The sequence below is a fragment of the Mesoplodon mirus genome (genome assembly GCF_964341445.2).
Source record: "Mesoplodon mirus genome assembly, chromosome: X".
Taxonomy (NCBI): Eukaryota; Metazoa; Chordata; class Mammalia; order Artiodactyla; family Ziphiidae; genus Mesoplodon; species Mesoplodon mirus.
The window spans coordinates 18,036,970-18,064,430 of record NC_138981.1 but is presented as its reverse complement, the minus strand read 5'-3'; the positions used below and the strand labels follow the sequence as shown (position 1 = coordinate 18,064,430).

The following is a 27,461-nucleotide window of genomic DNA, read 5'->3' as shown; positions in this document are numbered from 1 at the left end:
TGTTAAACCCCAGGACTTCATTATTCCCCAGTCCAAGCAGGAAAGTGTTTGTAGTAAAAACACGGGCCTGGGTGGAAGCCCGCTTGTCCCTTTTTAAAACTGCCCTTGGCTAACTAACACTTTGAAGTCTGTTTCCTTATCTGTGAAGTGGTGGGGACCATCTTTTCACTGCAGAGCTAAGTGAAATAGTCTCCCCTCCGTTTTATAAAGTCAGCAGTCCCCTGATGGAGCGTCGCGTTGGCCTGGCCGGCCTCTGAACAGCCATGTTTGCTGGCCCGGGACATAAGCTACACCAAGCCCTGGCCTTGTTGAACCGTGGTCCTTTCCTCCGTGATTCCACAGAGCTCCAAGCCCACTTTGAGGCTGCCTCAGAGACCGAAGGAGTGGATAAGGACACGGATGAGGCGGAAGAGGACTATGTCCTGGCAGACCCACGCGGGAGCGAGGCGCAGGCGGCGTGTGGGTGGAGCGGGCCCGTTTCAGCCGTTGCCCAGGAGGCCCAGCCCCAGTAGGTCCACCAGCAGCATTTGAGCCTCCAGCTGAGCAAGTTCAGGCAGGAGACCGACGGGTGGGCAGGGGTGGGACAGTGACCCGGGCCAGCTGGTCAGCTCAGTGCTCGAGTGCCTCACCCAGGTCTCAGAGAAGCACCTTTACCCCCAAGGAACCGCACAAGGAGATATCCTCAGCTTCAGCTGGGGGACTAGAAGGATGCCTCCGTTTTAATGCGGAGTCAGAGACGTAGAGTGCCTTGCCACAAGCCGTACTAAAGGCAGCAGATCTTGGAGTTTTCTCTTTACGGAGATGGGTTCCCTGACGTGGTGTGTGGGTCCAGCAACTTGGGGGGACATCTGCGGCCCGCCCCTGCCGAAGTAGCTGAGTTGGGGGCCAGTTAGCACTGTGTCGATGGACAGGTATCCCGTAACCCTGACCCCAAGGAAGTCTGCCCTGTCCTCTTGGAATCTCTCGTGTTTTGTCATGATCCCTAGGCAGGAATTAGTGAACCGCCTCCCCAGACAGCGGACCCTGGCACTGCCGTGAGGTTCCCACAAGAGTTGGGCTCTTTTGTTTATTTCCAGGCACATAGTAGGTGTTCAAAAAATATTTGTTAAATGAACAAAAAGATTCCTATTTGCGCTGGGGAACCACGTCGTCAGTGGGCTTAGCAAACTAGTCGGTACTGGTTCCAAATGATGCCTTGTTGCCCAGTGGTCATTGGGAATGCTAACATTTAACGGGGACAAACGGTGTCAGGCGTACCTATTTTGGAAGAAAAGTTGTATACACCCCTAGGGATCTCTGAAGTTTAATTTTAGGCGGATCTAATCATGTTCTTTTTAGAAAGGCCCAGAGTTTTAATTAAGTGGTAGTGGTGGCAAAACTTTAAGTTTTGAAAAAATGACAAATGTGAAAGTTGATAGTAGTACTTAGCACTTTTAAAAATGTGTTTCTGGTAAGGTGTATAATCACCAAATTCATAAAATGTTATATATGGGTTCAAAGGTTATTCCTTCCCAGGGTCAATATTGTTATCTTCCATCTCAGTAGAATTAGTAATAAGACAGCAGCCAGCACCTGACTACGAATGGCTGACAGACAGCTCTACAGACACGCCTGCCCCCGTAGGACAGAGATGCCTTAGCTGCTGTTGGACACAGCAGGAAGGCACCTTTTGCCCTGAGTGATACGAGGGTAACACATCTGTCCTGAGTAGTGTCTGTGAGACCAAGCCCCGTGAAGCGTTTAGCGCAGTCTTGGGTAAGTGTTCCCAGTAGTGTCCCTCCCACCTTCCAAGCAGTGTCTTTCCTGCAATTCCCCCTTCCCCATAGCTGTTCCAACAGCAGCAGAGCTTCTATCTCCTTGGCTTACTCTCCGGTGAGGAGGGAAGGGCCTGACCACTAGTTTCAGCGACTTGACCTGACTTAGGGAGACAAGTTGGCTGAGTTCTACTGATCACCATGAGGTTATCTTTTGGTTCATGATACATTCTGAGGCAAAATATACCCACGCCCTGAGCGTTGGTCTTTGTTTACAAGGGGAGGAAGCACAAGAAAGGTGCCCATGTACAGGCTGAAACCTGATCACACAACTCTGAAGAAACTAGACTGACCATTGGGATTGTGCCATTTTATTTTTAAACCTCTGTTCAACAAATGTTTGAATTGAATGGTATTAGGCTCTCTCTGAAGGATGGCTTTGTTTTTTAAACCAGACTTTTGGAACACCTAGTTTAAAAAGAGAGTACCAGAATCTTCTACGGCAAACCCCAGAACAGAAAACTCAAGAATTGTATCACCTGCAGTTACAATTCAAATCTAATGGTGAGTGATTTTCCACTTGCTCTGACTTATGTGTGTGTGAGACCATTCAAAATCTGGCTAGTATTCTAGTCAGCCTTGCAACAGTTGAGATTCTCGATCAGACCAGTAAGTACTCCAGTAGATTCCGGAATACTGGTCAATAATGAACTACCAGTACATTCAAAACCAGATGAATCGCAAATGCATTATGCAAGTGAGAGAAGCCAGATTCAAAAGGCTACGTATTATGATTCCATAAATGTAGAACGTTTATAGAATATTAAAGGCAAAACTACAGGGACAGAAAATAGAACGGGGGGGACTGATGATAAAAGGCCACGAGAATGTTCTGGCATGATAGAAATCTCTCTATCTTGATTGTGGTGGTGGCTACGTGACTCTGCGTGTCAAAGTTTTTAGCACTGCATACCTAAAAAGGGTGGTTTACGGCATAAATTATACCTCAGTCAACCAGCCTTATGCATTTGGTGCCCAAAAGGGCTACAGCTGCCTCTTGGAATGTGGAATGGATAAGCTGTGAGGCCAAATCTCATAAAACCTATTTCCTCATTTGAATTCCAGTGCAGTTAGGGATATGATTCCTTAGAAAAGGCATTTTAAAGATGGGAATACACATTTAAAGTAGGAGATAATTAGTTTGAAGTTTGATATATTAAAGGTATCACAGGTAAGGAACATTTTTAATCTCTGGAAAGTGACTCCAAGGACTATGGACTGTTGCACAGTGTGTAGCTGAGCCAGGTTTAATCCATTTCCCTTTCACATCACCTTCTGGAATACTTTATTTCATCCAACTTGTTACTTGAAGAGTTTTGCTGTTACACATCAGTATACAACATAAATTTCTAATCATTACAGAGAATACAGAGAACTCAGCGTCCCCTCCTCAGTCTTATGGGCAGAGAACAGATAAAGAGCTTGTCGACTGGTTGGTTGCAACTGCAAGGAGCAGATACGAAAACAATTGAAAAGGTAAACTTACAACCCAACAAACCATTCCTGTGCTATCATTACAGAGCTGCTTAGCTCTTAATGTATTTGATCTTTGTTTCAGATTCTTGAAGAAGGTTATACACTTTCTGATATTCTTAATGATATCACTAAGGAAGACCTAAGGTACCTCAGACTACGGTAAGAATAGCCTCAAAACACTTTGTGGAACAGAAGATGACTTTTTTGGTGTAATTAGGCTTTTAAGTAAAGCAGTAGAAAACAAAGTGCTGGTAACTTTCCCCCCTTCATTAGCGTTAACTCCCTTTTCTATGGCTCAGTCAGAAAAAAAACTACCAACCTCACTCCAAACTCCGGAGTTTTTCAAGGTTAAAGTTGGGCAAAAGCTGAGAGGGGGCAGAAGCTAAAGGCCCAGTAGAAAAAGTCAAGAGACGGGCCTGGCTGGGAGTGAAGAGAGAGACGAGATGCCAGTGGGCTACACCCAAACCCTTCTTTCTTTAACTTGCACCCTGCCTTCTCATCCCCATGTCATCTTAAATAGCCTGCTCTGCACAGATGCAGCAGCACTCTGTACAATCCCTCTCAGGCCATGCCCCACTCCTGCTAAGGCAACATATTCCTATTTTAGTTAAGTTTTCAAGTTAGGGACTGCATTTTTAAGACTAGACAAGTCTGGAAGGATATACTATAGCTTTTGCCATAAGGGCTCCTAAAGAAGTATTCTGCCGTGTTGCTTTGAAGTTGTCTTCTCTTACGACTCTCTAAAGAAGACTCCTGTTTGTTTTGTAGTGCTGGTCTCCTCTGCAGGCTCTGGACTGCAGTCTCCCAGTACAGAAGACAGGCTCAGGGGGCCCCGGCAACCCAAGATGAGGCTTAATCAATCAATCAGCTAAGCCAGGGGACGGAGGGAGCAAAGAGCTGACAACATACACACGAATTCTGCTGCACTTACACAAGGAAAACACCACTCGTTCGATGAACAATTTAAGAAATTGAAGTTCTGAAGAATTATGGAAAAAATTTTAACCTTTTATTTACCAACATGTTTTCAAGGTGAGTAGAACTTGTATGTATTGTGAAAACAGTGATTGTAAAACCTGGTCTTGACATCCCAGAGTATTAGGGAATCCTTAAAAATGAATTTTTCTTTTTTTTGGGCGGTACGCAGGCCTCTCACTGTTGTGGCCTCTCCCGTTGCGGAGCACAGGCTCTGTGGCCATGGCTCACAGGCCCAGCCGCTCCGCAGCATGTGGGATCTTCCTGGACCGGGGCGTGAACCCGTGTCCCCTGCATCGGCAGGCGGACTCTCAACCATAGCACCACCAGGGAAGCCCTTAAAAATGAATTTTAATTTATGGAAAGGTGAAACAACAGGTGTTGAAAGTAACAAAAAGGCTGGGAATCACTGTTTTAGATTATACATTCCATACATTACTATTAACTGGAATTGCACTTAAAATTCAAAAAAGATAAAATTGCTGAGAAAACCATAATTCAAAAAGAGACATGTACCAAAATGCTCACTGCAGCTCCATTCACAATAGCCCAGAGATGGAAACAACCTAAGTGTCCATCATCGGATGAATGGATAAAGAAGATGTGGCACATATATATAATGGAATATTACTCAGCCATAAAAAGAAACTGAGCTATTTGTAATGAGGTGGATAGACCTAGAGTCTGTCATACATGTCATACAGTGAAGTAACTCAGAAAGAGAAAAACAAATACCATATGCTAACACATATATATGGAATTGAAGGAAAAAAATGTCATGAAGAACCTAGGGGTAAAACGGGAATAAAGACACAGGCCGACTTGAGGATATGGGGAGGGGGGAAGGGTAAGCTGTGACAAAGCGAGAGAGTGGCATGGACATATATACAGTACCAAACGTAAGGTAGATAGCTAGTGGGAAGCAGCTGCATAGCTCAGGGAGATGAGCTCGGTGCTTTGTGACCGCCTGGAGGGTGGGAGGGAGGGAGACGCAAGAAGGAAGGGATGGGGGAACAGATGTATATGTATGACTGATTTACTTTGTTATAACGCAGAAACTAATTTAAAAAAAAAGATAAAATTGATAAGAATATGCCTTGTATTTAATGTTTGATATGAATGTAAATAGAAAACTATTAAGAAAATAGCTTCACATTTATACTGCATGTATAAATGGAGAAAACTAAGTTATTTGGCTTTAAAATGAAGTCGTCTTATTTAAAAATCGAATTGTCCCTCCACCCCTGCCTGGTTATAATAAATATTGTGTTTTATTAAGGAGAGAAATGATGGTTCAGTGTGAACAGGCTTCAGCACCGACATGCACACGAATGGGGGCGTGTGTGCACACTAGGGTACACCAGGTAAGCTGCTGGGCACTGGGAGGGACAGGACCATGATCTCGCCCCACAAAAAGGTGGCAGAGTTGGACAGGCATATAAGGAATTGTTTTCCTTTTAGTAACAAAGTATTTGTTAAACTAGTATACAACTAAACCAAATAGAACTATTTTAAAGAAGTAGTTTGAAGGAGGGTTAAGCAAACTCTTATCACCTATTTTCAACCTACATAACTAAATAACCTTTATAAGATCCATACTATCCTTAAGCTGTAACATTAAAACACATTATATCTTTTAATGCAACACTGTACAAACCACATGCAATTACACTATCTATCTATCTAAATCTACACTTTCTTTCTATGGGTTTTCTTCCTCCTTAACACAGTTGAGAACCCAAAGCATTCCTTACAGTTGCTGCTGAATAGCCCACTCAAGGTGTAACCATCTCGCATTAGCTGATGGACTTATACTTGATCCACTGGTTTGCACCCCGGACTTCAAAAGGCAGATCACTGCAGTAGATGTGATAGCCGAGTTCTTCCAAAGGTGGTTCAGGATCAGCTGTAGCAAACTGGGCAGCATCCTCAATTTCTTTCCTCACTTCAACATCAATTTCCTAAAAATCAATCAGATTACAGTTCAAGAGATGTTTTGAATAGACAGCAGCTCAGGTACCAACTTGTTCTACTGGGAACCTGTTGTTAACTCTTCTACTACTACTGGAAGTATACCTATTATCATTGAAAATGTCATTTTAAAAATGACACAACAATCCACGAAGGAGGATTCTGGAGGACAGATACCAACATTTAAGACATATACCCTGGCGAGGGAACATTTATGAATTAAAAATCTACAGTATATTTTTAGGAAAGAAGAACTGTGATGGTGGAGTTTAATGTCCCGTGAAAAATACTGTGTTGGCCAAAAAGTTCGTTCGGGTATGGCCAAACCAATACAATATGTACTTTCCCATTTACTTACCTAGTTTATTACCTAGGAGTGGCAGCTTCTTGTGTAGAGAAAAACTGCTCAAAAAGGAGAGCCAACCTTCAAAGGCAGACTTTTAAACCATCAAGAGTCACTGTACCTTTAGTTCTTCAACACTGGCAAGATTGCTGTTCACCATCCTATCCTTGAGAAGCATGATAGGGTCACTCTTACTTCTAACTTCCTGAATTTCTTCTCGTGTACGGTAACTAGAGGGAGGGAAACAGAGTTACAAGTAGATAAGAACAGTGCCGGCACAGCAAAGACAGCCTGGGAAACACAGCAGTCTGTTTCTGAGATGAAGGAGCACGTCAGTACTTATGTCACCGTAGGAAGGGCAGAATTATATACTTTCAAAATACAAGAACTCATCCTACCATTCTGTAAGGAAGAGCTGCTCTGTCTTTATAGAAAACTCTACAATGGCAATTCACCTGGCTTCTCTGGCATTCTGACAACAGGGGCCAAGTTTCTATTTGCTGCTTTGATCTAGAGGTAGGGCATGAAGGTAGTGGTGGAGGCAGGGGAGACGGTTTTCTGTGGTGACAGCTCTAACCTTTGAGGCAGCAGAAGGCTAAGCACGGAAAAAATGTGCCTTTTGCCTTTCTCCCTTAAGACCACAGAGCAGTGTGGCTGGCAAAAACCTGGAGAGGTGGTTTTCCGATTCTTGATTGTACAATTGACCCTTGCCCTACAGCATTTGAAATAACACTAAAAGCAAAGAAAGGCTCTACCATGTTTTTAAGAACAGAATTACACCAAGTGCTTTCTTCCATGTAAGTTGCTCTTCATAACATTTTCCCTTAGACCTTCATTCTACACTCAAAGACTATTACGGCTTATTTTGACTAAATCTACTCTTAATTATGCCACACTCCGGGACTGCAGCATTACCTGCCAGTGTTACCAGGTGACAAAACTCCTTTTTTTTTTTTTGACTGATTTATTTCAACATATGGAATATCCCACGTGCTACTACTTGGTCTTGCTCCATACCAGCCAGAAGAGGAATATGCCATGAGAGAATCTGGGGTAATGCCTACAAAAGGTAAATGCCCCCAAGTATACTACTCTACCATCAGTCCTGTATTATGCAACAGTTCCTCTCTGCAGTTGTTTTCTTCTTGGTGCTCATGCTAACTAGCATGTACACACACTAGATAACTAGGAATTTTCAGAATGCTTTCTATATTGGAACCAATTTATTGGAAGACATGGCTTACAGGCTGACTAACTACTAAATCAATGCATGAGGCCAACTGGTGTCTGGCTTCAAAAGCAAACAAACACTGAAATGCTTTGCTTTTTCATCCAGGTAGCACCATTCAAAGCCCATCCACTAAGGACACCACACTCAGTTTTCCCATGACCATACCTGACTCCAGGATCACTCATGCTGTGTCCATGGTAACGGTAAGTCTGCAGCTCCATCAGTATGGGCCCCTAAAAGAGAACCCAGTGGAGGTTAGGTGAAACAACGGCCACAGCCTCAAAGGTACATCCTTTCAGGATCAAATACCTTCATCAGATCTGAGTTGCTAAGAATTTCTTCTTAGTTGACTATCTCTTCTCATTTCTATTACCTATTTATTGCATGTTTCATCCTCCTTATTTTTAACAGGTACTTATTAATAAAAGCCACCCCCCGCAGCATATTTTGAATCAAAAAGGCGGACAATTCTTTATGTAATGTGACTGGGTTCTATTTCACCAGAATTGCATTTGATATATAATTCTTTAAGCACAGCATAGATTTAATGAAGAAAAGCCTAATCTTCAGGGTCAATATGCTAGTCTTTCCACCCCCCCCCACCACCCCCAGTCACAGGAGAAATCATCTATAGGCATTCTGCTCAAGGCTAGAGAAAAACATTAACATAAACCTTAACAACATAAGATGAAAAGCAAACCTCTAGTCCTCTCGTCCTTCTCCACTTCCCAGCACACATGAAGAGAGGCTGGATAGGTGAATTTCTACGACACCCATTTCATGCAGTGTTTCGTAGGGGACAGCAACCAATCCTGCTTGACAGAGATGTGGCTAGTGTGTAACAAAGGGGGCAGGTGCTGATCCTGTGACTGGGAGAGCCCGGCTACCACGAGGTAGCTTGCTCAGGCTACACCAGCCCTCTTTTACTTTTTTTTATTTTTTTTTTTTGCGGTACGCGGGCCTCTCACTGTTGTGGCCTCTCCCGTTGCAGAGCACAGCCTCTGGATGCGCAGGCTTAGTGGCCATGGCACACGGGCTTAGTCGCTCAGCGTCATGTGGGATCTTCCCACACCGGGGCACGAAGCCGTGTCCCCTGCATCGGCAGGCGGACTCTCAACCACTGCGCCACCAGGGAAGCCCCAGCCCCCTTTTAGAAGACAACTTTGAACAGAGGGGATGGGGTGGATCTAGGATCCTTGGGCAGTTTGGTGTAGTAGTTAAAAGAGGGCGGGGGATGGAATCCAAGTGCTTGGGTTTCAGTTCTGGCTGTACTGTATAGTAGCTACATACCTCAGTTTCCTCATCTACAAAACAGTAATTAACCCAGCTCAGAGTTGCGCCGATTAAAAAAAGGTAATACCTAAGTGCTTAGCACATTGTCTGACAGATCATCTCTCAATAACTGTCACCTATTGATTGTTCATCATCCCGTAGCCATTTGGAAGCACGGCTGGTTAGGCTAAGGGGATGGTGATTTTAAAGGGGTTTTTCCAGACCCTCCCCTAATTCCAAGATCAGGCTTTGGTCAGGCTGAGAAAGTCAACACACTACAAACTACTGATCCTGTTTCCACATACTGTTGGACGCCACATATTCTTTCAGGAACTGGGAGAGAGGGGGATGATACCCGCCACCCAGGGCATGGACCCCTAGTCTCAGAGTCCTGATACAGACCACTGAACCCACTGACACCAACCTGCCATCTCAGTCATCTCATTTTTTTCTTGTTCAACCGTTCTACAGCTCCCTCCCCTCTTCATTCACCCTCTCTTCCATTTTCATCCCTGCCAGCCAAATCTTATTTGCACTACTGCCCAAACACGTACGTGGGGGAAGTCACTGAAAGGTACCTCAGGGGCCTGCTTTCTGGGCTGTGGAACACTGATTTAGGGAGAAGAACATCTTTCCACCAGCTCAGGTGGCATGTAAGCCTCTTTTTAGGCCAATCTCACTGTTCCCTTCTCCCTCCACTGCTATAACTGGAAGGGTCAAGATTCTTAGGACTGAAACACCAAGACTAAGACTACATAATTTAAACATATTATTTAATTTATAGAAGACAAACTTATACTGGATGCCTATTTTGCAAAGTTCTGTGCAGGGCACTGCAGGAGTCCCCAGTCTGTTCACTCAAGGGGCTTATGATTGATGGGGTGGTGGGAGTTAGAAGCACATAATTAACCAAACCAAAAGGCAAAACAGATTGTCACAATGAAGACAGAGGCAGAATGCTGAGGGAGCACTAGAAGGAAAGATTTACCCCAAATGGGGCTAACATGGAATGTTTCCCAAGACGGGAGCTATCAAGACCATGTTATTTACGAAGGGACCCGATTTGCTTAACTGGACCCTGCTTCTATCTTTTACACCTCAATTAGCAGCTACTGCTAAATTGCTACAACAGACACAGGGGGCATTCTTTTAACTTTAAGACAGATAAATGTCATTACAAATCTCCAGCCTAGAGGCCTACAAGAAAAATCTTACCTTTCCAGATCTACAATAGGCAGCTGCAAATCTTGTGGCCTCCCGGACACACAGGATATCCATTCCATCTACCTGTTAATAAAATGGGAAAGATTAAACACAACATTGTAAATTAACTATACTTCAATAAATTTTTCTTTCTTTCTTTTGCAGTATGCAGGCCTCTCACTGTTGTGGCCTCTCCCGCTGTGGAGCGCAGGCTCCGGACGCACAGGCTCAGCGGCCATGGCTCACGGGCCCAGCCGCTTTGCGGCATGTGGGATCTTCCCGGACTGGGGCACGAACCCGTGTCCCCTGCATCGGCAGGCGGGCTCTCAACCACTGCACCACCAGGGAAGCCCTCAATAAAATTTTAAAAATAAAAAGGGGCAGAGCATAAATCCAACTGCCCAAAACCATTTTCATCTTACATGACCTGTTCATCCACTAAGAAAACAGAACTCTTTGATCTCTCTGAGATTTTCAAGGGCAGTTGACAGAGTGCCCAGGCATCAGGCCCTGAGGGTGTAGCTCCAGCTCTACAACAGGTGTCCTTACCCTCAGCCCAGGAATGAAGTCGCCTCTCTTGTAGTAATCAGTGCTGGCTGCTGCTCTCTCCACAGATGTTCCCATCCCATAGCGGTTATTCTCACAGATGAAAATACAAGGCAATTTCCACAAAGCTGCCATATTGTAAGCTTCGAATATCTGACCCTGGAAGTATGTATAAAAGTTCAAGTGGTTTCATTTTGCTGTTTTTCTCTAGACTTCATCATCCACAACAGCTACTGCTCTACCCAGCAGAGAAAGCTTTCATAGGATGAAACGCCTCACCCACAACTAAGCTTCTGAAGCAAAGGAGTGTGTGCACTTGGGGGGGCGGGGCGGGCACGGCGCAGCAAACCCATCACCTCCTTTGCCGCTAAGGAAGTGACAAACCAAGTACTACTACTTGCTTCTGTAGGGCCAAGGCAGCAGCGGAGAATACAATGGGAAAAGATCGACATGTAAGAATGTACTACAGCTGCCTAGTTTTGTGCTTCATTATAAATTCTATGAGACCCTCTGGATAACCAGAGTGAACCAGTGTCAGAATCAGCATCCAGAGCAGGGCCTCGCAGGGTGTCAGCCACGGACTGGTGATTACTCAGACCACGAGAGAAGAGCAAAAAGAGTCAGGGCTCAGAAACTATGAGGGGTCTGACAGTGCCTTGGCATTCAGGAGAATGAATCTGTACATTACAGTACTGGTTTAAGAACTGGTTTGCCAAGGATTAAAATGTACATGAGTCCTTCCCCACAGAGTCTGTGGAGCACTGAGGTAGGGCAAAGGTGAGCGTACTCTGAGGAGTACACCTATATACAGTGCTCATGAAACAATGCCAGGAGGTAAACCTCTTATGTGGCCACAAAACCAAATTTTAGCTTGCCATGTAAATGGCCTTTTTAACTAGTAAGCAATATACTACTTCGCCACAAACTGAACTATGAATGTTCAACACTTTGGACATAAAACTATAATCATTATTGGCAAGTTAAGAGACACATACTCACCTGATTAGCAGCGCCATCACCATACAAAGTCAAACAGATTTCATCTTTTCCGTTATACTTACAGGCCAGAGCAATCCCAGCTCCCAGGGGCACCTAGTATTAAGTAAGGACAACCAAGAAAGGAACCACAGATTTCTGTGAGGGAAGAAGTTAATGCTCTGAATGTTAACTCTGACCAGAATGTGAGATAGAACACTGTCCCTACCCCAACCCTGTCTCTGCTTACCCTACCCCCAATATTATAAACAAACTGGCAAAGTAACTAACTACTATCGTATTCTACGTCAACCATTTAGCAATAACATTTATGCATTCAGAGATTCAACTGCTAATCCTAAAAGGCCAAAAAAAGAAACCAAGGATTAAAAAAAATACCAAAAACAAACAAAATAACCCAGATGCTAGAACCTTAATATATTAGAAAGTAAACTGAACAATCTAGATATGATCTTCTACTGTTACTTGTTCATTATCTACTAACTGATGAGAACAAGGAGGACGGCCTAACCACAGAAGCTGGCTTTAGATTCAAACTAGGCCCTTAAGATCCTGACCACCTGCTTCTCCTGGCCTGGTACCAGTGCCAGCACTGTCTACAGCAGGGAGAGAGGTGTGCCCAAGAGGATGTGACAAAGCAATTAAATATCAATTAAACAGCAAAGGTATAGTTCTACTGCTAGAGGCTCTTGCTTACTTATAACAAATACCTAACAGGAAACATTTTAAATCACTGTCCAAATCTATTTATTAAATGATCAAATGATAGAGTATGAAGCAAGAGGTCATTTAAAGCACACCGTACCCCCCAAGTACTGAAGTACTTCAGAGGGAAGTTCTCTGGGGTACAAAATATTGCACAGATGTGGGCCAGGGCCAAATCCAGAAAATCATACAATCCTAGTCCTCAACTACCTGAGCTCCCACGATGCCATTGCCCCCGTAGAAGTTCTTGGCATACATATGCATTGATCCTCCTTTTCCTTTAGCACAACCTCCTCTTCGTCCTAGAAGTGGCACCACACAAACATGACACATCAAAAACCAAATATATAAAACAAAAACACACCCTGAGTATTTACGTAGAGGCTCAACCATTAGTACTCAGAAACCGATTCAACTACATAAGCACCTGTCCCTCTATGCAAATATATAGACAAGTCCTCCCTGTCTCCTGGCCCTTTTATAATGAAGGTCAGACTAGTCCCATGTCCTTGACCTTTCCAACTTTTTCAGCTCTCTAATCACTGAGTTTTCTTCAGATGTTAGTATGGTACCCTAGACTTTTTTTTTTGTCCAGTTACAAACACCTGATTTCTCCTACACTGGTATAAGATTCAAGGGGGACAAAGGGACTGTTGAGAAGATTCCTAGAATTTAATTTCTACCCAATGAAATACTTATAGTCAATTTACTTTCTCTGCTAGATTTCTATTGGCATGCTTGAGTGATAAACACTGTTCTGATTTTATAGAGATGACCTTTTACCTGAGAGGCCAGATAACCTCAAAAATGGTCAGTTTACCCAAAAGCACAATAGAGGTACCAGAGCACCAAAAGGGAGAGGTTTTTTTGGTTTCAGCTTTTTTTTTTTAACCCTCAAAAAGGTTTCAGTGTTAACTTATAAACAGTTAGCATCTTAATAGGTGATCTGAAAACTTAATTTCCCCTTTTTGTAAATTAATAGCAAACCTGTAAGCTCTGCGAGAATTGCTCGGACAGAAAGCCCACGAGTAAATGTAAAGCCATGAGCCCGATACGCTGTGATCAGATGGTCTGTGGGGTTTATGCCGGCCTCCAGGCCCACACAACAAGCTTCCTGCATTCAAGGAAGAAGCGGCAGTGAGTCAGTACAGTACACATCTCTAGTTAAAAGGTTCCCTAGACTATTATGAAACATTTGGCCCAGTAGAGCTCTTCATTAATAACAAGTACCTCTATTTTTCACCAGAAACAGAGTAGAGGGTAAGGCCCAAGCCAGAGCCATAAACTGGCAACCCACAGATACGTTGTCTCTTTTAAGCCTGTATGGTGATTTGTAAAAATCCTGAATCAAACGTGAACATTAAAATATTGGGGAATTTCACATGAAAATGGAGACATCTGTCTTCTCTCGAAGACATCAGCAACAGGAAGCATTAGCCCCGTATTTCCACATGGCACCAACTGGCTGGACGACCAGCCAGTTATGACTACCCCTGCGGGTGGGGCCTGTCTGCTCCACTTCACCACTAGTCCCTGTCACCATTCTCGATTCTTCATACAGCTGGCAGCCTTCACTCATGTATTCTACCTAACTGGTCCCTGGTAGGCATCTGATTTTGTAAACCTTGGCCTAAACCTACAAAACAAAAAACAAAACAAAAACCCTTCCCCCAAAAGTATACTCAGTACAGGTGATCATAATGCTGTAATGGCACAGGAAGTCAGCAATATGATACATGAGTAAATTCTTTAGCATAAGCTTCCTAGCAGGTCTCAGCATTCTCATTTTTATTCTAAAATACCAGCCTCAAATCCTTCAGGCAGATAAAGCAGGGTAAAAGCCAATAAACACACACCATACTTCAATTCCTAAGTAACACAGTTTGATTACAAAACTACCACCCACCTGACCATCACACAGGTGACAGAAACCACGAATAATTTTCTGTTTATATAGCTGATCTGCTTTTAACTCCATTCGACGAACAGTCTGCATCATTCTGTAGTATTTGAGCCCATCCTCCCTGGTGAGCACCGTAGTGACAGGAGGGCCCTCTTCCAGCCGGTGAAGATCACATTTCTGAAATGGAATCAGACAGTTATCTCTCAGTCACTACAATGTAAACACAGCCAACCCATTCTAAGATCTAACTCGAAATATTTAAATCGAAAACCAGCAAATACTGAACTTGAAAACCAGCACACGAGCACATCAGAAATGCTGCATACTGACTGCTGGTGGGAATGTGAATTGGTACAGCCACTATGGAGAACAGTATGGAGGTTCCTTAAAAAACTAAAAATACAACTACCATATGATCCAGCAATCCCACTACTAGGCATATACCCTGAGAAAACCATAATTCAAAAAGAGACATGTACCAAAATGTTCATTGCAGCTCTATTCACAATAGCCTGGAGCTGGAAACAACCTAAGTGTCCATCATCGGATGAATGGATAAAGAAGATGTGGCACATATATACAATGGAATATTACTCAGCCATAAAAAGAAACGAAACTGAGCTATTTGTAATGAGGTGGATAGACCTAGAGTCTGTCATACAGAGTGAAGTAAGTCAGAAAGAGAAAGACAAATACCGTATGCTAACACATATATATGGAATTTTAAAAAAAATGTCATGAAGAACCTAGGGGTAAAACGGGAATAAAGACACAGACCTACTTGAGAATGGACCTGAGGATATGGGGAGGGGGAAGGGTAAGCTGTGACAAAGCAAAAGAGAGGCATGGACATATATACACTACCAAACGTAAGGTAGATAGATAGTGGGAAGCAGCCGCAGAGCACAGGGAGATCAGCTCGGTGCTTTGTGACCGTCTGGAGGGTGGGAGGGAGGGAGATGCATGAGGGAGGGAGATGCATGAGGGAAGGGATGTGGGAACAGATGTATATGTATGACTGATTCACTTTGTTATAAAGCAGAAACTAATTAAAAAAAAATGCTGCATACTGCTTCTGATTCCTTCATAAAACTCACCATGCAATGAGATGGGGTTTTGGAGGAAGGAAATCTTTCTAAGATGACTTTCACTGAAAACCCCTAGAAGTCAACTGAGTTATAGGTTGAAAGACAAACTTTCAAAGCAGCATTCTAAGAATCTTCTTATTCAAACATGTTACCAAATCACATTTTAAGTCTTAGAGTAGTTCTTTAATTTTTTTAGCTTCCTCTCCTCCAAACTACCAAAAACCTGCTACATAAACAGAGTAAATTCTAATTTTGGCTAACTTCTCTGAATCTTCTATTCTAGAACATTTGGAATAAAATGGTGAAAAGCATGAATATCAAAATGCTCTACTGCAAAGGTAAAACGATATATCAAAGTGTACCTGTGGAAAAAAAGTTAACACGAAGCAAAACACCTCTTACCTTAATTTCAAATGTAGCATCATTTGCAAAATTACGGGATGCCACCAGCACTCTGCTTGCCTTGAAAAATCAAAATATACAAGTATATTAGTGCTTTTTATTGTCGGTTATTTTTGAGTTATTATTCTTATTAATCAGTTATCAGGATGCAGTCCTAGAACTCTAAGAGCCCTAACACATTCATGGGCTTATCTTCCATTCTGTTCACTGTGTTGGGATCTTGTCCTCCAAAATGAATCCATGCTTTGGCCAATGAAACATGATTGTACCCCCATCTAAAGGCAAACTGCAGAAACCAGTCTATTTAGTCCCTTTGTTTTCAAAGAAATTACAGTGAAAATATAATGAAGTTAATGGCCAAACTGAAGAGACTAGATAATCTGTGGGGTATGTTTATGCTATTCTTAGTCATAACCACGTACGTTGAGCAAGCTAATGCTTTACTTTCAGAATTATTCTTCAAAAAAAACTAGGATTCAACTCCTATTTCAGGCAGTTCACTTCTCTATGAAACGGTACTATAAGAAAAATATTTTAAACTACACAAAGCATGAGATAGACACCTTAGTGAGAAATGTACAAAAGAAAAGATACTTAGCACTCCCTGACTTAAAAAAACAAAAGATTTGAGGGATGTTTTATGATTTGAACAGCACCAGAAGGAAGATGTTCTCTACAACTCCCTTCCTTTTTTTTTTTTTTTAAATAATAAATGCTTCTCAAGAGGGCAGACAGCAGAAGCAAGAACAACTACAATCCTGCAGCCTGTGGAACAAAAACCACATTCACAGAAAGACAAACAAGATGAAAAGGCAGAGGGCTATACACCAGATGAAGGAACAACATAAAACCCCAGAAAAACAACTAAATGAAGTGGAGATAGGCAACCTTCCAAAAAAGAATTCAGAATAATGATGGTGAAGATGATCCAGGACCTCGGAAAAAGAATGGAGGCAAAGATCGAGAAGATGCAAGAAATGTTTAACAAAGACCTAGAAGAATTAAAGAACAAACAAACAGAGATGAACAATACAATAACTGAAATGAAAACTACACTAGAAGAAATCAATAGCAGAATAACTAAGGCAGAAGAACGGATAAGTGACCTGGAAGACAGAATGGTGGAATTCATTGCTGCAGAACAGAATAAAGAAAAAAGAATGAAAAGAAATGAAGACAGCCTAAGAGAACTCTGGGACAACATTAAATGTAACAACATTCGCATTAGAGGGGTCCCAGAAGAAGAAGAGAGAGTGAAAGGACCAAAGAAAATATTTGAAGAGATTATAGTCGAAAACCTCCTTAACATGGGAAAGGAAATAGCCACCCAAGTCCAGGAAGCACAGAGAGTCTCATACAGGATAAACCCAAGGAGAAACACGCCGAGACACACAGTAATCAAATTGGAAAAAATTAAACTCAAAAATTATTGAAAGCACCAAGGGAAAAACGACAAATAACATACAAGGGAACTCCCAAAAGGTTAACAACTGATTTCTCAGCAGAAACTCTACAAGCCAGAAAGGAGTGGCATGATACACTTAAAAGTAATGAAAGGGAAGAACCTACAACCAAGATTACTCTACCTAGCAAGGATCTCATTCAGATTCGATGGAGAAATCAAAAGCTTTAGAGACAAGCAAAAGCTAAGAGAATTCAGCACCACCAAACAAGCTCTACAACAAATGCTAAAGGAACTTCTCTAACTGGGAAACACAAGAGAAGAAAAAGACCTACAAAAACAAACCCAAAACAATTAAGAAAATGGTCATAGGAACATACAGATCAATAATTACCTTAAACATGAATGGAGTAAATGCTCCAACCAAAAGACACAGGCTTGCTGAATGGATACAAAAACAAGACCCATATATATGCCATCTACAGGACACTCACTTCACACATAGGGACACATACAGACTGAAAGTGAGGGGATGGAAAAAGATATCCCATGCAAATGGAAATCAAAAGGAAGCTGGAGTAGCAATACTCATATCAGATAAAATAGACTTTAAAATAATATTACAAGAAACAAGGAAGGACACTACATAATGATCAAGGGATCAATCCAAGAAAAAGATATAACAATTATAAATATACATGCACCCAACATAGGAGCACCTCAATACATAAGGCAACTGCTATCAGCTATAAAAGAGGAAATTGACAGTAACACAATCATAGTAGGGGACTTTAACACCTCACACCAATGGACAGATCATCCAAAATGAAAATAAATAAGGAAACAGAAGCTTTAAATGAAACAATAAACCAGATAGATTTAATTGATATTTATAGGACATTCCATCCCAAGACAGCAGATTACATTTTCTTCTCAAGTGCGCACGGAACATTCTCCAGGATAGATCACATCTTGGGTCACAAATCAAGCTTCAGTAAATTTAAGAAAATTGAAATCATATCAAGCATCTTTTCTGACCACAACGCTATGAGATTAGAAATGAATTACAGGGAAAAAAACGTAAAAAACACAAACACATGGAGGCTAAACAAGACATTACTAAATAACCAAGAGATCACTGAAGAAATCAAAGAGGAAATCTAAAAATACCTAGAGACAAATGACAATGAAAACACGGCGATCCAAAACCTATGGGATGCAGCAAAAGCAGTTCTAAGAGGGAAGTTTATAGCTATACAAGCCTACCTCAAGAAACAGGAAACATCTCAAATAAACAATCTAACCTTACACCTAAAGGAACTAGAGAAAGAAGAACAAACAAAACCCAAAGTTAGCAGAAGGAAAGAAATCATAAAGATCAGAGCAGAAATAAATGAAATAGAGACAAAGAAAACAATAGCAAAGATCAATAAAACTAAAAGCTGGTTCTCTGAGAGGATAAACAACATTGATAAACCATTAGCCAGACTCATCAAGAAAAAGAGGGAGAGGACTCAAATCAATAAAATTAGAAATGAAAAAGGAGAAGTTACAACAGACACCGCAGAAATACAAAGCATCCTAAGAGACTACTACAAGCAACTCTATGCCAATAAAATGGACAACCTGGAAGAAATGGACAAATTCTTAGAAAGGTATAACCTTCCAAGACTGAACCAGGAAGGAATAGAAAATATGAACAGACCAATCACAAGTAATGAAATTGAAACTGTGATTAAAAATCTTCCAACAAACAAAAGTCCAGGACCAGATGGCTTTACAGGCGAATTCTATCAAACATTCAGAGAAGAGCTAACACCCATCCTTCTCACACTCTTCGAAAACATTGCGGAGGAAGGAACACTCCCAAACTCATTCTATGAGGCCACCATCACCCTGATACCAAAACCAGACAAAGATACTACAAAACAAGAAAATTACAGACCAATACCACTGATGAATATAGATGCAAAAATCCTCAACAAAATACTAGCAAACAGAATCCAACAACACATTAAAAGGATCATACACCATGATCAAGTGGGATTTATCCCAGGGATGCAAGGATTCTTCAATATATGCAAATCAATCAATGTGATACACCACATTGACAAATTGAAGAATAAAAACCATATGATCATCTCAATAGATGCAGAAAAAGCTTTTGACAAAATTCAACACCCATTTATGATAAAAATATCTCTCCAGAAAGTGGGCATAGAAGTAACCTACCTCAACATAATAAAGGCCATATACAACAAACCCCCAGCAAACATCATTCTCAATGGTGAGAAACTGAAAGCATTTCCTCTAAGATCAGGAACAAGACAAGGACGTCCACTCTCACCACTGTTATTCAACATAGTTTTGGAAGTCCTAGCCACGGCAATCAGAGAAGGAAAAGAAATAAAAGGAATACAAATTGGAAAAGAAGAAGTAAAACTGTCACTGTCTGCAGATGACATGATACTATACATAGAGAATCCTAAAGATGCTACCAGAAAACTACTAGAGCTAATCGATGAATTTGGTAAAGTTGTAGGATACAAAATTAATGCACAGAAAATCTCTTGCATTCCTATACACTAATGATGAAAAAGCTGAAAGAGAAATTAAGGAAACACTCCCATTTACCATTGCAACAAAAGGAAGAAAATACCTAGGAATAAACCTACCTAGGGAGACAAGAGACCTGTATGCAGAAAACTATAGGACAATGATGAAAGAAATTAAGGATGACACCAACAGATGGAGAGATATACCATGTTCTTGGATTGGAAGAATCAATATTGTGAAAATGACTCTACTACCCAAAGCAATCTACAGATTCAATGCAATTCCTATCAAATTACTAATGGCATTTCTTACAGAGCTAGAACAAAAAATCTTAAAATTTGTATGGAGACACTAAAGACCCCAAACAGCCAAAGCAGTCTTGAGGGAAAAAAACGGAGCTTGAGGCATCAGACTCCCTGACTTCACACTATACTACAAAGCTACAGTAATCAAGACAATATGGTACTGGCACAAAAACAGAAATATAGATCAATGGAACAAGATAGAAAGACCAGAGATAAACCCACGCACCTATGGTCAACTAATCTACGACAAAGGAGGCAAAGATATACAATGGAGAAAAGACAGTCTCTTCGATAAGTGGTGCTGGGAAAACTGGACTGCTACATGTAAAAGAATGAAATCAGAACACTCCCTAACACCATACACAAAAATAAACTCAAAATGGATTCGAGACCTAAATGTAAGACCAGACACTATAAAACTCTTAGAGGAAAACATAGGAAGAACACTCTCTGACATAAATCACAGCAAGATCTTTTTTGATCCACCTCCTACAGTAATGGAAATAAAAACAAAAATAAACAAATGGGACCTAATGAAACTTCCAAGCTTTTGCACAGCCAAGAAAACCATAAACAAGACGAAAAGACAACCCTCAGAATGGGAGAAAATATTTGCAAATGAATCAACAGACAAAGGATTAATCTCCAAAATATATAAAAAGTTCACGCAGCTCAATATTAAAGAAACAAACAACCCAATCCAAAAATGGGCAGAAGACCTAAACAGACATTTCCCCAAAGAAGACATACAGATGGCCAAGAAGCACATGAAAAGCTGCTCAACATCACTAATTATTAGAGAAATGCAAATCAAAACTACAATGAGGTATCACCTCACACCACTTAGAATGGGCATCATCAGAAAATCTACAAACAACAAATGCTGGAGAGGGTGTGGAGAAAAGGGAACCCTCTTGCACTGTTGGTGGGAATGTAAATTGATACAGGCGCTATGGAAAACAGTATGGAGGATCCTTAAAAAACTAAAAATAGGGCTCCCCTGGTGGCGCAGTGGTTGAGAGTCCGCCTGCCGATGCAGGGGACACGGGTTCATGCCCCGGTCCGGGAAGATCCCACATGCTGCAGAGCGGCTGGGCCCGTGAGCCATGGCCGCTGAGCCTGCGCGTCCGGAGCCTGTGCTCCGCAACGGGAGAGGCCACAACAGTGAAAGGCCCACGTGCAGTGCAAAAAAAAAAAAAAAAAAAAAAAACTAAAAATAGAATTACCATATGATCCAGCAATCCCACTACTGGGCATATACCCAGAGGAAACCATAATTCAAAAACACACATGCACCCCAGTGTTCACTGCAACACTATTTACAATAGCCAGGTCATGGAAGCAACCTAAATGCCCATCAACAGACGAATGGATAAAGAAGGTGTGGTACATATATACAATGGAATATTACTCAGCCATAAAAAGGAACGAAATTGGGTCATTTGTTGAGACGTGGATGGATCTAGAGACTGTCATACAGAGTGAAGTAAGTCAGAAAGAGAAAAACAAATATCGTATATTAACGCATGTATGTGGAACCTAGAAAAATGGTACAGATGAACCGGTTTGCAGGGCAGAAGTTGAGACACAGATGTAGAGAACAAACGTATGAACACCAAGGGGGGAAAGCCGCAGTGGGGTGGGGATGGTGGTGTGATGAATTGGGAGATTGGGATTCACATGTATACACTGATGTGTATAAAACTGATGACTAATAAGAACCTGCTGTATAAAAAAAATAAATAAAATAAAATTCAAAAATTTAAAAAAATAAATGCTTCTCATTTATTGCTGGGAAAAAACCAGATTAGCCAGCTGTTTTTTCAGTGGGTGAAATTCTGACAAAAATGCCTCTTTCTGAGGTTGATCTGTTGTTAGATCAAGCAAGGTGACCTATGTGCAACTTGGACCATTGCTTGGGCTCAAAACAGATCTCGGAGCTGGTGTCATTGACTCATGCCATTTGGTGTGCAGATTAGTGGCATCTATGTTTTAACCTCAATTCCTATTGCTACAGAATTCCTATTCTGAGGCTTAGAAGGGCAGGCCTCTGACTGCACTGTTGCCATCTGAGTTGAGGGGGTGGGACCTGCAATGAGTTTTCAGTGAAGCTTTCTCTCTGTGCTGATGAGATTCATGCTACCTGAGTTGCCCAAAGCCATAGAGCACTTAACTGTTGGGGCTGGGGTACAAATCCAGCAAATCTGGCTCCAAGGTCTGTGTCACCTCACCTTAAGCACCTCACCCCCACGAGCTGCCTCCTCAAACCCACACGGCCGCCGAAGAGTCCCAGTGCTCCCTTCTTTTTTTTTTGGCCACGCCGCACAGCATGTGGGATCTTAGTTCCCCGACCAGGGATCAAACCTGCGCCCCCTGCATTGGAAGCGCAGAGTCTTAACCATTGAACCGCCAGGAAATCCCCAGTGCTCCCTTGTTGATGTTCAGGTGGCTGTCACTGCTTGGTGGGGGGGGAGCAGGTAAAAAGCTGCCAGAAATGTTTCCTTTTCACTCTGCTCACAGCAACAGTACTCTGTGTGATGGCTAAGGTCCAGGTTAGACCACAAACATTTAATCAGTTAGGAGGACTGTACTACTTTAGCCACATTCTGCCACATCACACATATGTAAACCAGTATGACTTCTTCTCATGCAGACTTGAAGAACGTTCTTCAGATCCCACAAAAAGTACTTTTGATATGTTCATACAGTGTGTTACCTTACCATCCAACTTGTAGCAATGGACTTGATCTTGGTGAGAAGGGGTAAGGTTGATCTGCTAAGTGTACAAGCCAATAGGCAGAAAGCTATTACCTAGTGATCTCTTCACCCATCAATATACCATTATCCAATAAAGCCAACAAAAACCATGACATTGCTGGAGAAAAAAAGTTGAAATGCTAGAGACAAATGCTTCAGTTAAGTTAAAGATTGAGAGAGTCCAATACATCTAAGAATAAGTGAAGAAAACTGAGAAATTTGGGAAGAAGTAAAGTTGACAAGTATGAGGTGACAAACAAAAGGTTATGTTTGGCAATCATGAAATGGATATGTTATTTTTTTTTTTTTTTTTTTTGCGGTACGCAGGCCTCTCACTGTTGTGGCCTCTCCCGTTGTGGAGCACAGGCTCCGGACACGCAGGCTCAGCGGCCATGGCTCAAGGGCTCAGCCGCTCCGCGGCATGTGGGATCTTACCAGACCAGGGCACGAACCCGTGTCCCCTGCATCAGCAGGCGGACTCTCAACCACTGTGCCACCAGGGCAGCCCGGATATGTTATTTTTGACAGTTACTTTGTTTTGTGGGGCTAAAAATATATATCTTGTCTTGCAAAATAAATTTCCAGATACAACTACAGAAAGTGCATTTTGGAGACTGAAAACAAACGACCAAACCAGTCAAGCAACAGTAACCGAGAAAAGGAAAAATTCTCTTTCTCCATCCTAAATTCCCAGCAAGAAAGAATGACAGTTCTACATAATAAAGAGCAAGAAGGTAAGGTCGAAGATTTTGACTGTCAGAAAGCTACTTATATACTTTCTCCCATTTCATTACTGTGAATCTCAAAAATAGTAAGATTCACTGATATAATGGGTGAAAGGAGTCACATTAAGCGAAAGTTAAGCTAAAAGTCGTATCAGAAGTGTGAGGGGGGACCTTTCTCACCTTCTGAGATGGCCCACACTCTGTGGAGTGTGTTTCTCTCTAAATAAATCCACTTCTTGCCTATCACTTTGTCTCTCACTGAATTCTTTCTGCGATGAGACATCAAGAACCTGAGCTTCGGGGCTTCCCTGGTGGCGCAGTGGTTAGGAATCTGCCTGCCAGTGCAGGGAACACGGGTTCGAGCCTGGTCCGGGAAGATCCCACATGCCGCGAGAAACTAAGCCCATGTGCCACAACTACTGAGCCTGTGCTCTAGAGACCACGAGCCACAACTACTGAGCCCGTGTGCCACAGCTACTGAAGCCCACGCACCTAGAGCCCGTGCTCTGCAACCAGAGAAGCCACCGCAGTGAGAAGCCCGTGCACCACAACGAAGAGTAGCCCCCGCTCGCTGCAACTGGAGAAAGCCCACACGCAGCAACGAAGACGAATGCAGCCAAAAATAATAAACAAATAAATAAATAAAAATAAAACAAAACAAAAAAAAGAAATGTGAGGGAGATTCGGATCAAGATAGTGGAGGATTAGGACGTGGAGCTCACCTTCTCCCACAAATATCAATATACCAAAAATACATCTACGTGTGGAACGGTTCTCACAGAATATCTACTGAGCTCTGGCAGAAGACCTCAGACACCCAAGAGGGCAAGAAAATCTCCACATAACTGGGTAGGACAAAAGAAAAAAGAAAAAAAAAAGAGAGAAGGCAATCAGGACGGGACCTGCGCCCCTGGGAGGGAGCTGTGAAAAAGAAAAGGTTTCCACACCCTGAGAAGTCCCCTCACTGGTGGAGATATCACCCAGGACAGAGGTGGAGCTTTGGAACATTGGAGTTGAGTGCAGCAACTGGTTTGCGGAAAGCAAAGCGGAGAGAGACCTACACAGACGGTTGGTACCACGACCTTGCACTCCCCAGCTTGAGACGCTCCTCCACTGGGCTGGGCAAGGGCTGGGTGCTGAGGTTTGGGCTTCGGAGGTCAGACCCAGGGAGAGGACTGGAGTTGGCTACGTGCAGACAGCCTGAGGGGGCTGGAGTGTGGTGCACCATACCTGAGGGAATACCGGAAGAAGCTTGGGCCCGCCAGAAAGGCAAGGGGTCATTGTTGGGGGATGCATGAAGAGAGAGGTGGGACCACCATAGGAGCTTCTTTCTCCGTGCACTCTCAGGCAGCAGGGCACCACCTACACAAGCTCCGGGGGGCGGACTAGAGCCGCCACTGCCATCTCGGACTCCAGAGGCGGATGCAGACCACTGCAGCTGCCAAGGGTCCCGTGACTGGGCACCAACCACTGCCCCCACCCTCCCCAGGAGCACGCGCGGGCCACGCACCTGCACATTCCCTATCAAGGGGATAACGACCAGCACATGCAGAGGAAAGAGACGGCAAGAATCCAAACCAAAAACAGCCCTCATGCCAGAAAAATATTAAACCCACACAAACTACGCAGGGAGGCACCTGCATATAAGGAGCCCTCCAAGACTACAGTAGATAACTGTTTCTCCTAAATTCAGAGAGTCAGAAAAATATAAGCAAAATGAAGAAGCAGAGGAACCACTCTCAGTTAAAAGACCAAGAAAATTCCCCTGAAGGAACCAACAATGAAACAGGCCTTTTCAGTCTAGTAGATACCGAGTTCAAACAGGAGATAATGAAAATACTGAAGGACTTAAGAAAGGCTATCGACAGAAATGCAGAGTACTGTAAAAAAAAAAAAAAAAACACTAGAAACTAGAAAGAGGAGCCAAGAAAAATTAGAAACTTCATTTGCTGAGACGAAAGCTGAGCTAAAGGCAATGAATAGCAGAATGAATAATGCAGAAGAAAGAATAAGTGACCTCGAAAGTAGAATAGTGGAAATTACCCAATCAAAACAGCAGACAGGGGCTTCCCTGGTGGCGATGCAGGGGACACGGGTTCGTGCCCCGGTCCGGGAAGATCCCACATGCCGCGGAGCGGCTGGGCCCGTGAGCCACGGCCGCTGAGCCTGTGCATCCGGAGCCTGTGCTCCGCAACGGGAGAGGCCACAACAGTGAGAGGCCCGCGTACCGCAAAAAAAAAAAAAAAAAAAAAAAAAAAAAAAAAAAACAGCAGACAGAAAGGCTAATGAAAAAAAATGAAAGCAATATAAGAGACCTATGGGATAATATAAAGTATGCCAATCTACGCACAACAGGGATTCCAGAAGGAGAAGAAAGAGAAAAGGAGACTGAAAATGTACTTGAAGAAATTATGACTGAAAACTTCCCAAGCCTAAAGAAGGAAGCAGATATCCAGAAACAGGAAGCACAGAGGGTCCCAACAAGATGAACCAAACAGACCTACACCAAGACATGTTATAATAAAATGGCAAAAGTTAAAGAGAGGATTTTAAAGGCAGCAAGTGAAAAACAAAGTGTTAGTTACAAGGGAATCCCCATAAGGCTATCGGCTGATTTCTCTACAGAAATGCTGCAGGCCAGAAGGGAGTGGCAAAATATATTCAAGTCTTGAAAGGGAAAAATCTGCAACCTAGAATACGCTACCCAGCAAGATGATCATTTAGAATAGGAGAAGAAATAAAGAATTTCTCAGACACGCAAAAACTAAAAGAATTCAGCAATACTAAACCTACCCTAAAAGAAACAAAGTTCTTCTCTATATAGAAAAGAAGATATAGGAAGGAGGAAATCACAATTGGAAAGTAAATCACTTAAATTCGCCACTATACAGATCAAAACAAAAACAAAAAAACCTATTTGTGAAACTGATGATAAACACAAGGAACAGCAAAAGGATAAACATGAAGATGTAATCAAAAGGACATCAAAATCATAAGATGTGGGGAAGGAGAGTGACAACATGTAGATTCGTTTTTTTAGAATGCATTTGAGCCTATATGACTACCAGTCTAAAGCAAACAGATACAGGAAGGGGTTCACATACTTGAAAAACAGGGCAACTGCAAGTCAAAAACATACAAGAGATTCACAAAAACCAGAAAGAAAACACAAGCATAAAATAAAAGGAAATCCTCAAACCATAAAAAGGAACAAAGAAGAAACACAGAATAAACTGGAAAACAAGGTTTAAAATGGCAATAAATACATATGTATCAATAATTACCTTAAATGTCAGTAATGCTCCAATCAAAAGACACAGAGTGGCAGACTGGATTAAAAAAAAACCAAGAGCAGGCTTCCCTGATGGCGCAGTGGTTGAGAGTCCGCCTGCCGATGCAGGGGACACGGCTTCGTGCCCCGGTCCGGGAGGATCCCATATGCCGCGGAGCGGCTGGGCCCGTGAGCCATGGCCGCTGAGCCTGCGCGTCCGGAGCCTGTGCTCCGCAACGGGAGAGGCCACAACAGTGAGAGGCCCGCGTACCGCAAAAAAAAAAAAAAAAAAAAAAAAAAAAAAAAAACCAAGAGCCTAAAATATGCTGCCTACAAGAGACCCACTTCAGGGCAAAGGACACACAAAGATTGAAAGTGAGGGAATGCAAACGGAAATGACAAAAAAGCGGGGGTTGCAATACTCATATCAGACAAAATAGACTTTAAAACAAATAGCATAAAGAAAGATAAAGAACACTATATAAAGATAAAAGGATCAACACAAGAAGAGGATTTTACA

At 42.4% G+C, this 27,461-nt stretch overlaps 2 protein-coding genes and 1 long non-coding RNA gene across 5 annotated transcripts in view; 2 read left to right on the top strand and 1 right to left on the bottom strand.

Moving 5' to 3' along the window:
* Window positions 1-3,344, top strand: part of MAP3K15 (mitogen-activated protein kinase kinase kinase 15) — a gene marked incomplete at both ends in the record, with an annotated part of 154,035 nt that extends 150,691 nt beyond the window's left edge. The window contains 6 exon segments of the mRNA XM_082609190.1: window positions 343-509; window positions 513-568; window positions 2,210-2,226; window positions 2,229-2,318; window positions 3,177-3,247; window positions 3,249-3,344. Coding sequence (XP_082465316.1) covers window positions 343-509; window positions 513-568; window positions 2,210-2,226; window positions 2,229-2,318; window positions 3,177-3,247; window positions 3,249-3,344 — 497 coding nt within the window.
* Window positions 3,083-27,461, bottom strand: part of PDHA1 (pyruvate dehydrogenase E1 subunit alpha 1) — a 36,496-nt gene continuing 12,117 nt past the window's right edge. For both annotated transcript variants that reach the window (XM_082608925.1, XM_082608924.1), the window contains 10 exons: window positions 15,926-15,985; window positions 14,439-14,612; window positions 13,520-13,646; window positions 12,743-12,834; window positions 11,831-11,923; window positions 10,835-10,990; window positions 10,298-10,369; window positions 7,976-8,043; window positions 6,701-6,809; window positions 3,083-6,226 (listed from right to left, as the gene is read on the bottom strand). In XM_082608925.1, coding sequence (XP_082465051.1) covers window positions 6,062-6,226; window positions 6,701-6,809; window positions 7,976-8,043; window positions 10,298-10,369; window positions 10,835-10,990; window positions 11,831-11,923; window positions 12,743-12,834; window positions 13,520-13,646; window positions 14,439-14,612; window positions 15,926-15,985 — 1,116 coding nt within the window. In that variant the 3' untranslated portion in view covers window positions 3,083-6,061. The remainder of the gene's footprint in view (window positions 6,227-6,700; window positions 6,810-7,975; window positions 8,044-10,297; window positions 10,370-10,834; window positions 10,991-11,830; window positions 11,924-12,742; window positions 12,835-13,519; window positions 13,647-14,438; window positions 14,613-15,925; window positions 15,986-27,461) is intronic.
* LOC309796033 lies at window positions 6,816-10,823 on the top strand. 2 transcript variants are annotated; one of them, XR_014292406.1, is made up of 3 exons: window positions 6,816-7,648; window positions 7,916-8,013; window positions 10,451-10,823. It is a non-coding gene; the product is annotated as an uncharacterized lncRNA (long non-coding RNA). The 2 variants fall into 2 exon arrangements; XR_014292407.1 differs by lacking the exon at window positions 10,451-10,823 and having other exon boundaries at window positions 7,916-8,413.